Source organism: Macaca fascicularis, chromosome 17, assembly GCF_037993035.2.
Source record: "Macaca fascicularis isolate 582-1 chromosome 17, T2T-MFA8v1.1".
In the NCBI taxonomy this organism is placed as follows: Eukaryota; Metazoa; Chordata; class Mammalia; order Primates; family Cercopithecidae; genus Macaca; species Macaca fascicularis.
This window is the reverse complement of record NC_088391.1, coordinates 20,780,410-20,795,835: the sequence shown is the minus strand read 5'-3', so window position 1 is coordinate 20,795,835 and position 15,426 is coordinate 20,780,410. Positions and strand designations below refer to the sequence as shown.

Here is a 15,426-nt window from a genome sequence, read left to right as displayed (position 1 = left end):
ATGACAAGGGAGACAAGAACAAGTTGGCAAGGATATAGAGAAACTGGAATCCTCATACATTGCTAGTGGGAACGTAAAATGGTTTTCCAAACTGCTTTGGAAAACAGTTTGACAGTTTCTCAAAGAGTTAAACAGAGTTAACATAAGACCCAGGAATTCCACTCCTAGTTATATACCCAAGAGAAATGAAAACATATGTCCACACAAAAACTAATACATGGGTATTCATAACAATATTATTAGTTAATTAAAAAGTAGAAACAACCCAAATCTTCACCAACCAATGAATGAATAAACAAATGGTGGCATATCCACACAGGGGAATATGATTTGACCGTGAAAAGAAATGAAGTACTGATTCATGCTACTCATGGATGAACTTTGAAAATACTATGCTAAGTGAAAGAAGCCAGACACAAAAGATTACATATTCCATTTATATACAAGGTCCAGAATAGACAAGCTCATGGAGACAGGGAAGTAGATAGTGGTGACGGCTGCAGTACCTGTGAATATGCTAAAAACCACTGAACTGGGTGCTACAGTATGTGAATTAGATCTCATTTTTTTGAAAAAGAAGTATTTAAGTTCAACCCAAAAGTTTTCCCGGAAGCTTGAGGAAAAGAAAAAAGTTTAAAAAATGCAATTTAGTTTCCCGATTCCCTAAAAAACCGATCAAATATAGTAGTTAGCTTTTGAAGATACAAGTAAGATTATGAGTATTTATGTTTTGGATTTATGTCCTTTGGGAATATAGGGATTTGAGTTTTAAAATAACTTTATTCCGATTATGAAAGTAATGCCCGGATATTTTAGAGGAGGTTTTAAAGACAGAAAAGCATAGATAAGAAAATTATGAGCTTTCTTATTTTTATGCCTCTCTCCAGCCCCCACAAAGGCAAGTGGGAGAAGGGGTCAGTGGCTTCTATGTGGAAAGCCTACCCGTCAAACGCTTCGCACCTGAGGTTGGCTGGACATTCCATCAAGACCAGCACCATCAATCTTCCTCCACACACAGATCTTAGAAAAGCACCATCATTTTCAAGTCTTCCAGCTATCTCAACTTTCCCTCGTATTTAAGTCCTGGATTGTAAGAACAACTGGTATTTCCCTTAATTCAGAGAAGGAGTCCATGCCACCTGCAATGGTGACAAGATCTGAGAAGGAGGGCAGAGGCAAAATAGAAACCTAACTTCCTATGGAATCACAATCCTCAAATTAAAATTTCCCAGCAGCCGTCTGCCAGCATTTCCTTCCAGAGCACTGAATGAGCTAAAGGAACACTTTAAATTTACTGTCCTCTTGTCTAGTGCAATCAGAGAGCACCCAGGGGCCTTGCGAAGGAATCAAGAAGCATGTTACTCCCACTAGAATATTATTTGAATGGAAATATATTTTAAAAAATAAAGAAGAAGAAAAGGAAGCAGACTCTAGTTCAAATTTTATTTGTATACAAAAATATAATGGGAAAGCTTACTGCTATTTCCAACTATATATAATTAATTACAAATATTTTCATAAAAGCACTTTAAATTACAGGAAAGCTATGTTTTAAGAGAAAATACAATATTAGCATGGATCGTCTGTTCTAATACGCTGCAGGCAGGTAAACAAAGTCAGTTTCACTGTCTAAATTGCCCAGAGATGGGATCAAGGGCTGATTTTAAGGTGAGCCTGAGAGTGGCCTGGTAGAAGGTTGAGTGCACGTCTTCGTCCCCTCTGGCAGCAGATTCTAGTAGCTGATTTTAGCAGGTCCTCCGAGCTTTCTGAAGCTTCTCCCTTATGATGAAAGGACCCAGAACTTCTTCTGGTTTCACATACCTGTAAATGAGAGACAAGTAAGGTTATCCACTCAGAGGCTTACAGTTCCTATGCTTAACCACATCACACTGTCTCAGACAAGCATCAGAGAATGACACTCAATGCCAGGCTTCCCACATGATGAGTGTTTGATTAACTGGAATGACTGGGCAACCCACTGCAATTTCCATGAAGTAGACAGGCTTGTTACACGGGTCTAATACAAATTATGCTACAATGATAATAATCCCTGTCAAAACAGGCCCTGGTCTTCTGATGGAAGATGGTGCTGTACCTATGAAAACAGGCAGTAAAATCTTCCAGCAAACAGAGATGATACGAGGACTTCCTATCTGATATTTAGGTTTGTCTGCAAGAGTGTTAAGAACATAGTTATTTTTAAATAACCAGCTTTGGATTTAATTTTTCAGAGTTTACCCAGCTCTTTAGCAAAGAATAGCATTAAATACTTCTCACAGAAAATCAACCCTTCCACTGGAAAAGTAAGGGGCTGGGACAAAATTCTCCCAGCCCATTCTGTGACTAAACAGGACCCCCCATAGCAGAGTTGCTGAACCTTCCATCCCAGAAGCTAGAGTTGGTCCTCCTGGCTCTTGCAATCTTATCCTTTGGAAATGGAGTGTGTAGATAGATTGTGAGGCTCCCTTCTTCTGGGCCCCTCTAGTGCAGTTATAATTTGATGTCTTCAGTTCTCAACATTTGTGGTCACACAAAACGGGTAACGATTAGTGTAATTCCCAAATAGGATGCTTGCAAGTATGCACACCTAATCCAGGTCTTTCAGTCACTGGCGTGGGTCTCTGATGAAAGGCCCCCCAAGCCAATTCTCTCTTTTGGCACCCACCTCTTAAAGTTAGATTTCACCCAAACCCTGGATCTAACCTGGAAAATTACCCTGGCTCATGGGATGGAACCCTTTTGGCTTGTTGGAGTAATGCACTTGTGGTTAATCAGTTCATTTCTTCTCTGAAAAGCCTGACAGGCCATCATGATGGTAATGCTCCAGTCTTGCTCACTCTCCATTTCTCAAACAAAATGCCATTGTTTGCTGGTGCCCTGTTCTCACTGTTTGGAAACGCACATGGTCTACTTTAACACAAGCTTATCCCAGAATTTCATTCGTAGCCACTACAGTCCTGTGTATTATTATTATTATTATTATTATTATTATTATTATTTTATTTTTATTTTATTTCTTCTTATTATTTTTTTTCTGAGAGTCTCGCTCTGTCACCAGGCTGGAGTGCAGTGGTGCAATCTCAGCTCACTGCAACCTCTGCCTCCCGGGTTCAAGCGATTCTCCTGCCTCAGCCTCCCGAGTAGCTGGGACTACAGGCACGTGCCACCATGCCCAGCTAACTTTTGTGTTTTTTAGCAGAGACAGGGTTTCACCATGTTGGCCAGGCTGACCTTGAACTCCTGACCTCAGGTGATCCACCCGCCTCGGCCTCCCAAAGTGCTGGGATTACAGGCGTGAGTCACCACATCCGGCCTAAGGTCCCGTTACTAAACCTAAAGAAGGCTTAGGATGCAACTTTCTGCCCCAGGGCAAGCTGGTTAACATTACAACACTTTATCAGAAGTGTCTGTTAGTTTTTTGTTTTTTTGTTTTTAATATCAGACATGTACTTACTTGCTAAAGTTCTGTCAAGATCAGCAATGAAGTCTTCTAGCTCTTTTGTGTCTCCTAATTTGGCTGTGAAACGGTGGGGCGGGGGGAGAGAGAGAGTTCAGTTTCCATAACAAAGACAGCTGATGACTTCATATTGAGTTTTCCAGGATGTTGGAACGTCCAGGGTTATAGAATGGATTATTTCTATTTTACATCCACCTCCTTATCTTCAGAGACTTTATTGAAGAGTGTCCTGGGCCAGTCCTAAGTGTGTGCTCCAGTGTTTTGATACAGTAAACTCAGAAACTGATTCTGAAGACTAGCCTCAGTGTTTCTTTGTTTTTTAGTTCATCACCACCCTCTCCAACCATCCCACCCCACTTCTCCATCACCTGGAAGAGGAATCTTCCTTCACTGTCTTAAATGTTTGCAGGAGAGTGAGGAGCAGGAAGAGAAGATAAAAAGAGTTTGGTTTTTGTATTGTGTAGAATATGAGTTATTAGTCAAAAAATTCAGTAAGCATAGCACCGTGCAGAGCGGACACCTAGACTGTGTCATTCCCGCGGCACTAGCCTTCTGATGCATTCATGCTTGTGCCGTCCCCCCAAGGCAACGCTGCAGCCCTCAGAGTCCCTCCAGTATGAAATGAACGAAGAGTTCACTGTTTCTTATCAAAATGGTACCGGGAAGGCACCATGAGGCTTCTGGTTCCAGCACAGCCTCATCCCCTCCAGGTGCCCACACAAGGTAACGAGTCCTCATTCTGATTTGGTTATCTCTAGAGCCTGAGATGTACAGATTTTTTTCATACAGCTGACTTTATTTCTGTAGAGTTCAACACATCATTCACACCTTCCCTGAAATGCAGTACTGGATAGTTTTATTAATTAACACTGCTACAAATGGCTAATTGTTCTTAGCTTTTTAAGTCAATTTGCCACTAGGGGCTTTCTTCCGCCTCTTTAATTCCTACCTCTTGAGGATCAGGTAACAAATCTGAGCATGTTTTAAGCCACTTTCTAGACTGCTCTGTCTCTGAATTCAACAGATCCATTACAGACTGAGAGCTGGATAGTGGCAGAATTCCCAGTGGGTGCTAACGTTGCTATGTTGAGAAGGGAATTTTAAAATGCCTCTTTTGAAAAAAGAGCGAAGTCCTGTCTTATTGCCAAAGTGAAAAGAGTGATGGAATTGTCATTTCTTTTTAACTATGTTCCATTTTTATTGCATTCTGCAACTATTTTCAGCAAGTATAACTTTTCTTAAGGAAAAAAACTCCTTTTGTTTTCAAAAAGGCACTTGTCCAATGTAATAGAACATTCAGCTCTCTGGCTGGAGACATTTTACCAGTTCCAAAAAATAAGAAACTGCTCATGCATCTTTAAAGACATTTTAGGTCTATTAATACCACAGTAGACACAGGCTGGAGCTGCTATTTTAAATCATGTTAGACCATAGCTTATCTCATAATGACAACTTCATTGAATTGCTAAATTGGTCATCTGAAACCATTGGTTAAATAATTAACGCAATAAAAAGAATCCTACTATCTGCAAAGGCAAACTGCTGAGTTTTAAATTCTAGAACCAGCAAGTCTGGGAGGAGACTCTTAAGAAACACTGTCATTTGCACAGTCTTGATTACATCACATGAGAGAGAACAGTCTAGTCTCCAAGTTTTCTTTCTCCCTGTGACGTCAGGTTTTCTGCCCCAAATTATCTGATTTCACGTTCACACTGATTAAAATCCTGAGAAATAAAAAAATTCCACTTTATACTCTACAGTATTAAGACATTAGTCTTACCTATCTGTTTTGTACATTTGAGAAAGATCGTTTAGGGATAAAAGGGACAGAGAAGGGATGGAGAAGGGGAGAGGAATAAAAAAACAAAAAACTCCAATTCCAACTAATGACCTTACCTTTCTGAGGAGCGACAGCAGGAGAGAGAAGAGCTGGGGTAGAGTCTGTTGGGGAATTCAGTTTTTCATCACTGAAGCTGAAGCTGTTCCTATAAAGTGAATCTGCACCTTTCAGGAAGGAAAATATACTCATTAGAAATAGTACTCATGAGACTATAGACTTATCACTTTATAGTCTATTGATAACCAACAACTTGTCTTCAAAATAAGCCAAAACTGCAAATCTATAGTAAAGAAAAGAGCCAGGCGTGGTGGCTCACGACTGTAATCTCAACACTTTGGAAGACTGAAGCAGGTGGATCACCAGAGATCAGGAGTTCAAGACCAGCCTGGCCAACATGGTGAAACCCCTCTCTACTAAAAATACAAAAATCAGCCAGGCATGGAGGTGTGCGCCTGCAGCCCCAGCTACTCAGGAGGTTCAGGCAGGAGACTCGCTTGAACCCGGAAGGTGGAGGTAAGATCACCACCACACTCCAGCCTGGGCGACAGAGTGAGACTCTGTCTCAAAAAAAAAAAAAAGAAAGAAAAGAAAACAGGTTGATTTCCAGGTTTTATGTTTATGCCCCCAAAATGATTCGAGACAGGGGAGTGTGTTTGTGTGTGTGTGAGAGTGTTTGTGTGTGAAAGTATGGTGTGTGCATGAAAGAGTGTGTGTGAGTGAGGGTATATGAGAGAGTCTGTGTGAGACAGTGTGTGAGAGTGAGAGTGTGAGAGTGTGAGAGTGTATGTCTGTGAGTATGCGTGAGTGTGAGTGCATGAGAGTGAGTGTGAGTGTGTAAGTGTGCATGAGAGCATGTGAGTGTGTGAGTGTATGAGTGTGAAAGTGTGAGTGTGTGTGTGTGCGTGCACGTGCATGAGTGTGTGAGAGTGTGTGCATGTGAGAGTGTGTGAGTGTATGTGAGTATGCGTGAGTGTGAGGGCATGAGAGTGTGAGTGTGTAAGTGTGCATGAGAGCGTGTGAGTGTGTGAGTGTATGAGTGTGAAAGTGTGAGTGTGTGTGTGTGTGCGTGCACGTGCATGAGTGTGTGAGAGTGTGTGCATGTGAAAGTGTGTGAGAGTATGAGAGTGTGAGTGTGTGTGTGTGTCCAATCAAGTACACCAAAGGCCCTTGCTTCCCTAATACAGGAAGGGGGTGATAGGATCATCATGACCAGTGCTTGGTTGATGGTGGGGGTGAGAGGGTAAGGATTTGAGGCAAAAGGAATCATCTCATGTGAAATATGTTCCTTCTGCCCTCTGAGCCTCCTAAAATACAAACATCCGGTATTCCATGACTTAATCCTCTTTCCCTGCTCAAGAGAGATCTTTGCTGTCTTGCTATCCTATAATTTAATAATCCTCTCTTAAGTAAAAGAGACTGTTTTCCTAACAGTCTGTACTCTTCAGATAAGCCAGAAGGTCAAAGATAAAGACATCTCCTGGAAGTTCATCTATTAGACACTTGGAGTGACGTCATGGCTCCCTCTATGCTCCTACCTTCAAAGACTTGAACGACAGCAAGATGAGGCCCCAGAAGTTCAAGGCTGAGCTGGGAGTCAAGGGCACCATCCAGTCAACTACTAAGTACTAGGGTGCCTTTGAACAAGATGGTATCTCTGGGCCTAGCTTACTTATCAACAGAAAGGGAAGGTGGACTAAATAATCCTTAAAGGCACTTCTAGCTCTGAGATTCTCTAAGTCCTGCTACGGAGAAGGAAACCATCCCACAGTTGGCCCAGTTGTGTGGCTGTGACTCAGAAAGGGGCTGCTGGCTGAGCAGCACTGACTCAAAGGGTGCAAAGGCAAGGCAGGCAGCAGAAGCAGGATGTGGCCCCTGAGGTCACGGGGAACAGCCTTCCTGGTTAAAACAAAACACAAAGCCAGCCACAGTTGGAGCAGAGAAGTGGCTCTTCAGGTGTGAGAGGGCAGGGGAATGATGGGGGCCTGACCAGGTCCCCGCTTCCTTGGGATTCTTCCACTTCAAGCCAATTACCTCCAGCTCAGGAGGAGGCAAAAACGTCTCTCTTTGGTCCCGTTAACTGAAAAGAAATTTGCTTAAGTGACAAGAGATAGGCCCAGTACCAAAAGGATCAGGGTTTTTGGAAGAAGAGGTTTCTGGTCTCGGGAAAATTCAGCTTTGTCCCTAAGAGGCTGCCACAGCTTCTCAGGTGCCTCTCCTGGCTCCCTTTCCCCCGACCCTCTCCTGCCCAGGGGCCCACCTGCCCCTGCTCTTTTTGCGCTGACACTGCCATCTTGTCCACGTTTCCAAACATGCCCAGAAGACCCTTGAGAGCAACCCTCACAATGTTTGCTTCCTTCAGAGGTCCAGCCCAGCTCACCTGAAACCAGCACCATCACTGGGCTTTGAGGATGAACATGGACTGAGATCCAAAACCCTGGACCCTGATATCTACATTTCCCCAAAAACACATTCCTCAGAATGCTGATCCTCCGAGGGCCGTGTGATCAAGTACCCCTGAGAAACACCAACCAGCCTTGGTCATTCCCGTGGGTACGCCCACTTCCAGCATCCTGAAAAGACTTGTGGTTAAACAAAACCAGCCCCATTTCCCCAGTGTACCTGACCACGGGACACTTTTTTGTGGTGTTCCTGCTACTATTTCTTAGGACCCTTAGACTCTGTGGAACCTTTCTCGGGAAGCCGTCCTGCTGCTTCCCTCAACCAAACCCACCACCTCCAAAGGAGCTCTCCAGTTCTCCCAAGGGAGGGCCTTTCCCCGACACACAGGAAGCTGGCCACACCCACTGCAGACCTGCAAGGGAGCCTTACTGTTCTCACCATGCAGTCACAGGAGAATCGCCACAAATACAGCCTGAGAAACTCATGGGGAGAAGATGAGGCAAGATTTAGGGGCGAGAAAACCACAGAGGGTCCTGAGGAGGCAGACCTCGTGCTTAGACTCCAAGCCAGAAAATACGAGGCCCTTGGCACGTTATCTGTGGCTCTGAAGGATACCTGAGAGCTTCACCCCCATCCCTGGCCCAGAGACTGGCTGGCCCAGATGGCAGGGACCACACCTCCACTCTCTATCTCCCACAAGCAGCTGGCCTAGGAGAGCAACTTTCCACACGCCACCGCTCACTCCACCCACCCGGCGTGCACCACAGGCCCTCCCCTGACTTTGAACTTCAGCTCTCTTCTGCCCCAACTCTCCAGCAAGTTTCCATCCACGTACACTCCTCTGCAGGGGGAGAAAGACACCACAATTTTTTCACTTCACAGGCGAGGAGGCCAAACACTGTTGAATGGTGGGAGAAGGAACAATCTAGATATGGAGAGGCCATCACAAAAGAGGATGGTAGCAGGGGAAAAAAGGAATCCAGCAAAGATTCAGGAAAAACTCAGCATAACTCATGGGGCCTGGAGAGAATCTGTAGAGAATGAGCCGTAGATCCGGAATATTGCCAGGGCTGTCCTCTGATCCTTTAGGTTCACAGGCTAAATGCCTTCTTGACATGAGTGTTTTTCCCAGACTGAGAATATATACAGACAAAACTGACAGCCACTCCCACAGTGAGGGAGGAAGAGGGGGAAAAGTACTAGTTATAATATCTATTTATATAGAAACACACGCACACGGAGGCATGGATGGCAGCATAGCTACGCTCACTTCCTCCTGCCCGCCCCCGCCCTGCCCACACCCCCCCCACCCCGCCGACACACACACACACATTAGCTCACGCCCCGGCTCATTGCCACACCATGACTTCACTCCCTTTCCATGAGGTGTACAATCTGGAACAGACCCAACTCCAAGTTCTGAAATGTTCAACCTTCAACCATCAAGAGGAAGCCGACCGCCAGCATCCTTGAGCCAAACCTGCTGCAGCTGAGGCGCACCCTGTGATGATATCTACACGTCATGTATGGCACAGAAAATAAGAGCCCTCAAGGCCCCAAAGCTACACCACTGGCGAGTGGGCATCTAGCGTCTATGCCACCGTCAAGTGGGTGTCTAGAGGCCACATGAAAACTGCATGACCCTGTATGAGTCACTCCGTTTCTTCCTTGTTGAAAGAATAACCTAATAATCTGTGTATAATGCCTGTGGTTTTAATGATTTAATTCTAAAGTTCCCAGCAAAGTGAAGAATAGCACTCCTGAGACAGAAAAGGTAATCGCAGAGAATAAACAGAATCAAGATTCTCCCTCTTCTTGAGAGAGAGCAGTAAAATTCTTAAGAGAACTTTCTCTTCGGTGGCATCCTAGAACAAACCTCCCAAGAACAAACCCTCAACATAGAGGCACCCCAAGCTCTAGACTTCTCTTTACCCTTAACCAATAAAATTTCTTTCCACAGAGTTTTATTAAGAACATACAATGGGCAAAATCTCACGCAAGGCACCTAGACAGATTTCAAGGTAGGCAAGGCCTCACATCCCGTTCTTTTCCCTCCCCTGGAACTCTATTCCTTGCAAAAATAATAGCCAGTTAGTCTGATTAAATGACAGCAATGTGTTGCTGGCTGATCACATATTCAAATATCATTGCCCCGCGTGGGTATCAGGTGCTGCTATTAATAGAGGCTCGAGAGACCTAGAACAGTGATGATTTGGGGAACCCTGGCAGGTGGTAAGGCTGGATATTTGAGGGCCTTACAACATTGGTTTCAATCAGCTCTGAAGCACCATCTCATGTGTATCTCAAATTCCCATTAGAAACATCCCTGGCAAATCCACTCAGTGTACTGAAGCCAGGAACCTGAAATTCTGGGACCACGTTTTCTAAGCACCATCAAAAGAAAGAAAAGCATATGAAATATACAACTAACAGAGTTGGAGAAACTCTGCTGCAAAATAGAGGCTTGTTTAAAAGGTAGGTGTGTTTTTTTAGCTTGGGGGGTTGGGAGAAAGGTAATTTAGGGTTAGCGCATGTCAACGTGCTGCTCCAGAGGGAAGTAAAACCACAGACAGTAAACCTTGCCCAAGGCTCCTGTAAATATAGAACGATCCCACACTCCCACACGTTTAAAGCAAGCAAACTATAGTAATTAACTGAGAAAAAGCAAGCTTTGGACCTGCCTCCCTTTTGCCACAGGGAATGGCTGGGGGTGTGGGTTGAATTCTCCTCCCGAAAATCGAAATTCTGATAGCCTCGCCAAAGTGGGGCAAAATAAGGAAGAGCCTCTTTCCTCAGCTACTCCACCGTTGTCCCAGCTCCCTTTCTGGGACCGCGCCGTCCCTCTATATGCCTTGCCAAGCATCACAAGACCTGTCACCCATGTGGAATTGCTAACAGAGTACCAGGGAACCCTGAAAGCTCCTCACTGGCCTTATTCTCTCATGGCTTGAACAAGTTCAGGTTCTAGCCTCAGTGACTTCTAAGCCACATCAGCCAACTGTCATGCTGGTTCTTCAGGGCCCACAAGGTCCCCTCTCCCAGGGCCAGGCCAGAATAGTCTAGGCAAAGATATGCAGGTGTTCTAAGTCTTGCTGATGCTAAGGAAGCCAGTTCCTCATTCCCTAAATGGTCCTACAATATCATAATAACCCTAGCATACACAGTAGACTTCAGACCTTTTTTATTGAGCAGCAAAACACTTCCCCCTTCAAAGGAAAAATTACGTGAAACCCCAATACATTAAAGATATAAGTGCATACCACCTTTTAAAGTTTAAGTTAATATCATAAATGTCTTATAAAGTCAACACACTGGTTAAAACTTGAAACATAATGAGTTAAAATTTCATTTAACACATTTGAGAAACCATGGTGTACCTTTTACAGTCTTAAAAATATTGAAAAGAAGACATATTTCTAAAAATAAATTCAAACCAAAGGTAGTCAATTTCTAAAGCACCTCTGAGGATGAGGTTTGAGAAACACTACCCTAACTCTTAATTGCATTACCCTTTCACTGCTGAAGTTAAAATTTACTCCCACTAAAGCGCCTGATTTTTTTTACATGTTGGAATCAAGTCTAAAGGAAAGTAACAACTTGATTTTGATCAACTACATTTGAATTCCACACACCCCCCACCCATGTGAAGTTATACTGTAATTGTTATTTTGGTCCTCTTCACGTCTTAAGAGGCCTCCCTCAAAGTGGGAATGGGAAGGAGTATTTCCTTATTAAATATCTGTTCTTCTTTCCTATCTGAGTAACTTGTTTCTTTCAGTAGAGGGAATGGCTATTTTTTGCCTTTGGGTGCAAGCAACCTAAATTTTTTTTTTTAATGAGAAGGAAGAAGTATTCTTCAAAGAACACGATTACTGTTTGATCTTCCTTGTAAGGCTGGTGCACCTTCAGACAGAGCTGTAAAAACTAGAGCAAAAAAACAGAGGTAACATTGGTTTAAAGCTTCATCCAAAATATTTTCATGCGAGACACTGGCTCCAATGTATCTATGTGGTATAGCACAGCATGTACATTGTAATGATATTTTGAAAGCATTCAACAGAGCAAATATTTTCTACCTAATAGCACTATTAAATAGCATCCTTTCAATTTCACAGCTGGAGAAACTAAATCCCACTCATCATCCAGGGTTTTGACAAGGCTCAAACTGGGCTCCACTCACCCTGCCAGATGACCACCGCCTCAGAGAGACACCTTCACAAACAGCCATCATTGACAAACAGGCATGTGATCTGGGCTCAAAAGGACTTCAGTCTATTCGTGAAGACATGGTTCCCATTCTAGCTAATAAATCATCATCATCCTCATAGCAAGGATTTGCTAAAAGTGACCTGCTGTTATTATCATTATTCTGGTTTGTCTCCCTCTTCATGAGCTAAATTTCAGTAGTATCTACCTCTCTTAAGCATTCTCTCCCACAGAAAATCATTAAACAGACAAACGAGTGTAACAAATGTCTGTGCTCAATTCTTGGCAGCAATTAAGATACACGTATTATGCTTCCTTAAGAAATTACCATTTAGATACACACAGCTTCTGCCAACAATATTTCTAACCAGCCTTGTGAGAGAAAAACTACACATTTAAAGCAAAGACAAATGTCATCTGAGCTTTCTTTATATTCTTCTCATCACTTCTCTAACCACCAAACTACGGGTTAGTCAGTTAACAACAAAAGCAGAAAACAAAATAGACACATATAACCTAAGTAAAACTACAAACTATCCCAACTATCTCCCCTGCAACTGTTAAGAATGTGTTTCTATGCCTTCTCTTTAAGGCATCTGAAAACAGATCCTAGATCTGAAATCCCACTCAGTGGAAGCTGCAATCAGCCATGAATGGGCACTCTTAGACCTATTCTAGCGGAGTGAAGCTGTTGCTTAGAAAGGAGCTGTTCTTTGCCACAGAGCTGCAGTGACACACTGTCCCAGCTTTCTTTTCCATGGGAGAATCTGTATTTGATGAATAACTTGCTCCATGCCCCAGTAAAAGGAGACATATTTAAGTTTGGCCTTAGGAATTGAGACAAATTTCCAGAATGTAAACACTTCGCTTTGAAACTAAAAATGAACCTGTTCATTAGGAACAAAGTCCAAAAATTCTAAGTGGAAAAGTAACAGTACTTTCTTCCATCCCCTTTCACCTCAAAAGCTGCAGCTTGGTCTAACTCTCTGGCAATGCTGCCAAGGAAACTCAAGCTGGAACTCAGCTTTCTGAGTCAAACCCTGACCAGGGTGGTGAGCGCATTTATCCCTTTGCAGAAGAGCAGCTCACATTCAAGTCTAGCCCCGAATCTTAGCCCAGGAACAAGGAAGAGTTCCAGGTTTCAAAATAAGAGAATCACAAGGAAAGGCCATTACTTTCACGTCCTGAGTCAAGGGCAGCAAAAGGAGTGACATTCATGCCTGTAACCCATCTAGGGATTAAAGGTTGAAGAATAACACAGAAGAGTTTAAAATTGACTTTGCACTTTGAAAAACAATAAGTAATTCTGGATTTGAAACCAACAATCATGTAATACTAAAAAGGCACCTAATTTGCTGTTTGAATCCTCCCGGGACATGTGAGCTCCTGGGAAAAGCTGTCTCTTTGTTGTTGTTGTTGTTGTTGTGTTGTTGACAAAGTTGTTCAGGACAAAGAGACCCTGGGGTAGTCTCCATTGTGAGAAAGGTCACCAGGAAGCACCTTCATGCCCCTGTGCTCTCTGGCTCCCCCTCCAGCCTGGTGGAGGACCTGGCTGAAAAATACTTGAACTCAGCAGTGCCAAAGATTTTCATAACTGCATGCGATGGAGCAACAAGTCTGAGCGCTCAGGGCCAGAAGAAAATGCAAACAGTTACTTCATAAATCCCAGGAACAGCCGTTTGGGCTTATGAAACCTTTCCTGGTTTCATGAATATTTCCGTTCAGCGCCCTCCCATGTCCCCACTGTGCCCCCTCATTCCACTGGCACCTATTCCACATCTGCAAAGTTACAGGGGAGAGGGGAGAGGCACGGGAAAGGAGAAGAGGAGGGAAACTGTGGAAAGGCCTGGTGCAGGTCCAGGGAGTCCTGTCTGGCTCAGTAGGGACAAGCTGCTTAAACTCGCCTGCCTGGTGACACACCTGTGGACGGCAGGTGGACCAACCTGCCCTCCAGCGACCCCTCCCGTGATTATCGTCAGGGGCCCCGCCACTGCTCGGCCTACTGCTTTGAGCTTCAGGACTAGGTTCCTGGACACCATTCCTCAGTTTACAGATAAGAAAACTGAGGCCGCAACCTTCGCGGGCCAGGTGCTGGGAACTGGGAGATCCCGGCGCCATCCTAGCGGGGGCCGCACTTACTCTCCGAGTCGCTGAAGCCGCTGCTGTCGCTGACGCTGGCGCTGCTGCGCCGCTTCATGCGCTCCAGGTGCTCCTCGTAGTGGAAGTGGCGCTCGTGGAAGGGCGACGCGAAGTCGGCCAGCACCGCGTCAAACTCGCACAGCGCGTCCGACAGATCCTCCGCGGCCGCCGAGTCCAGGGCCGGGGCTGCGGGCAGGGCCGGGGACTCAGTGCACGGAAGTCAGGGGGGCAGCGAGACCACCTCCCAGGGCCAGGAGGGGCCTCCACGGTTCCCGAAGATAACTGACACTTGGCGCCTCTGCCAAGTGACAGCCACGCAGTCGCTGTTACCTGGTAATCTTCTCCACCATCCCCGAAGTGCGTTCTATTACCAAGTCCGTTTTACAGACAAGAAAACGGAGCCTCCGCCAGGCCCAGGGTCACACAGCGACTTGGCGCGGCCAGACTCCTCCCCACGCTCGCCCCAACCCCGGGCGCGCGCGGAGCTGGTGGTGGCGGGAAGGTGGGACATGGGGGCCAGCCCGGGCCGGGAAGGAGGCTGCAGCCGCCCGCGCTGGACGACAGGGGACAGGGTCCCGCCTGGGAGGATGGAAGGGTGGCGGGTGTAAAGGGACGACAGGGGGCGCCTCCTTTCTCACCCGCCATCTGCAGAGCCGGGACTTTAAGGGGACCCCGGACCCCGCACTCACCTGCGGCCGCGGCGGCCGCGGGACTGCCCTGCGCCGCGGGCGGCTTCATGAGGCGGCTCAGCGGGGCCCGGCGTGCGTGGCCTTGGGTCCTGCGAGGTGGCAGCCTGGGCTATTCCGGGGCTCGCTGTCCCGCACACTCCCTCCCTGCCAGTCCCTTCGGCGCTGCGCTCCCGCCGCGCCGCTCCCAGCACGATCCGCGCCAGCCCTCCGGCCGGCCCCGGCTCCTAGATCTTATAGCCGCTGGCGGTCGGGCGGAGGCGGGGCCGGGGCGGGGCTGCGGAGCCGAGGCGACGGGTCTGTCTCCACCGCCCTCCGAGGAGGCCCCTGCCCCCAGGCACCGCCCTCGCCACGCGCCCCTCCTGGAACCGCAGTGACGAGGAGTCGCCGAAGCCCGGGTTACAGCCCCAAATATTTACCCGCCTGTCGCCCGCGCGCCCTGACAACCCGGCCCACGCGGTGTCCTCGGCGTCACCAGAGCTGACTGCTGGGCGCGAGCTCCGCTGCTTCCCGCCGCGTGCCGGGCACCTCCGCGAGTCGCAGTTTCCTCGGCTGTGCAGTGGACGTGGGCATGCAGAGCCTCCCTGGCTGGCGGCGAGGGACGAAGGAGCCCGCGGCCGTGGCCCAATTGGGTGTCGGGGACGCGGAGGTCCCCTCCGCATTGTCCCAAGGGGACTTCCGAGATGGTGGGCGGGCGG

General features: G+C 46.4%; 1 protein-coding gene across 1 annotated transcript; it reads right to left on the bottom strand.

The window, feature by feature from the left end:
* Positions 1-1,429: 1,429 nt before the first annotated feature.
* On the bottom strand, positions 1,430-14,939 carry RGCC (regulator of cell cycle). Its single transcript, XM_005585734.4, has 5 exons — positions 14,732-14,939; positions 14,043-14,228; positions 5,354-5,461; positions 3,455-3,517; positions 1,430-1,821 (listed from the first exon to the last, which is right to left on the bottom strand). The coding sequence occupies exons 1-5, from the start codon at positions 14,778-14,780 to the stop codon at positions 1,814-1,816; spliced, it is 414 nt and encodes a 137-aa protein (XP_005585791.1). The 5' UTR covers positions 14,781-14,939; the 3' UTR covers positions 1,430-1,813.
* Between the last annotated feature and the right edge of the window lie 487 nt (positions 14,940-15,426).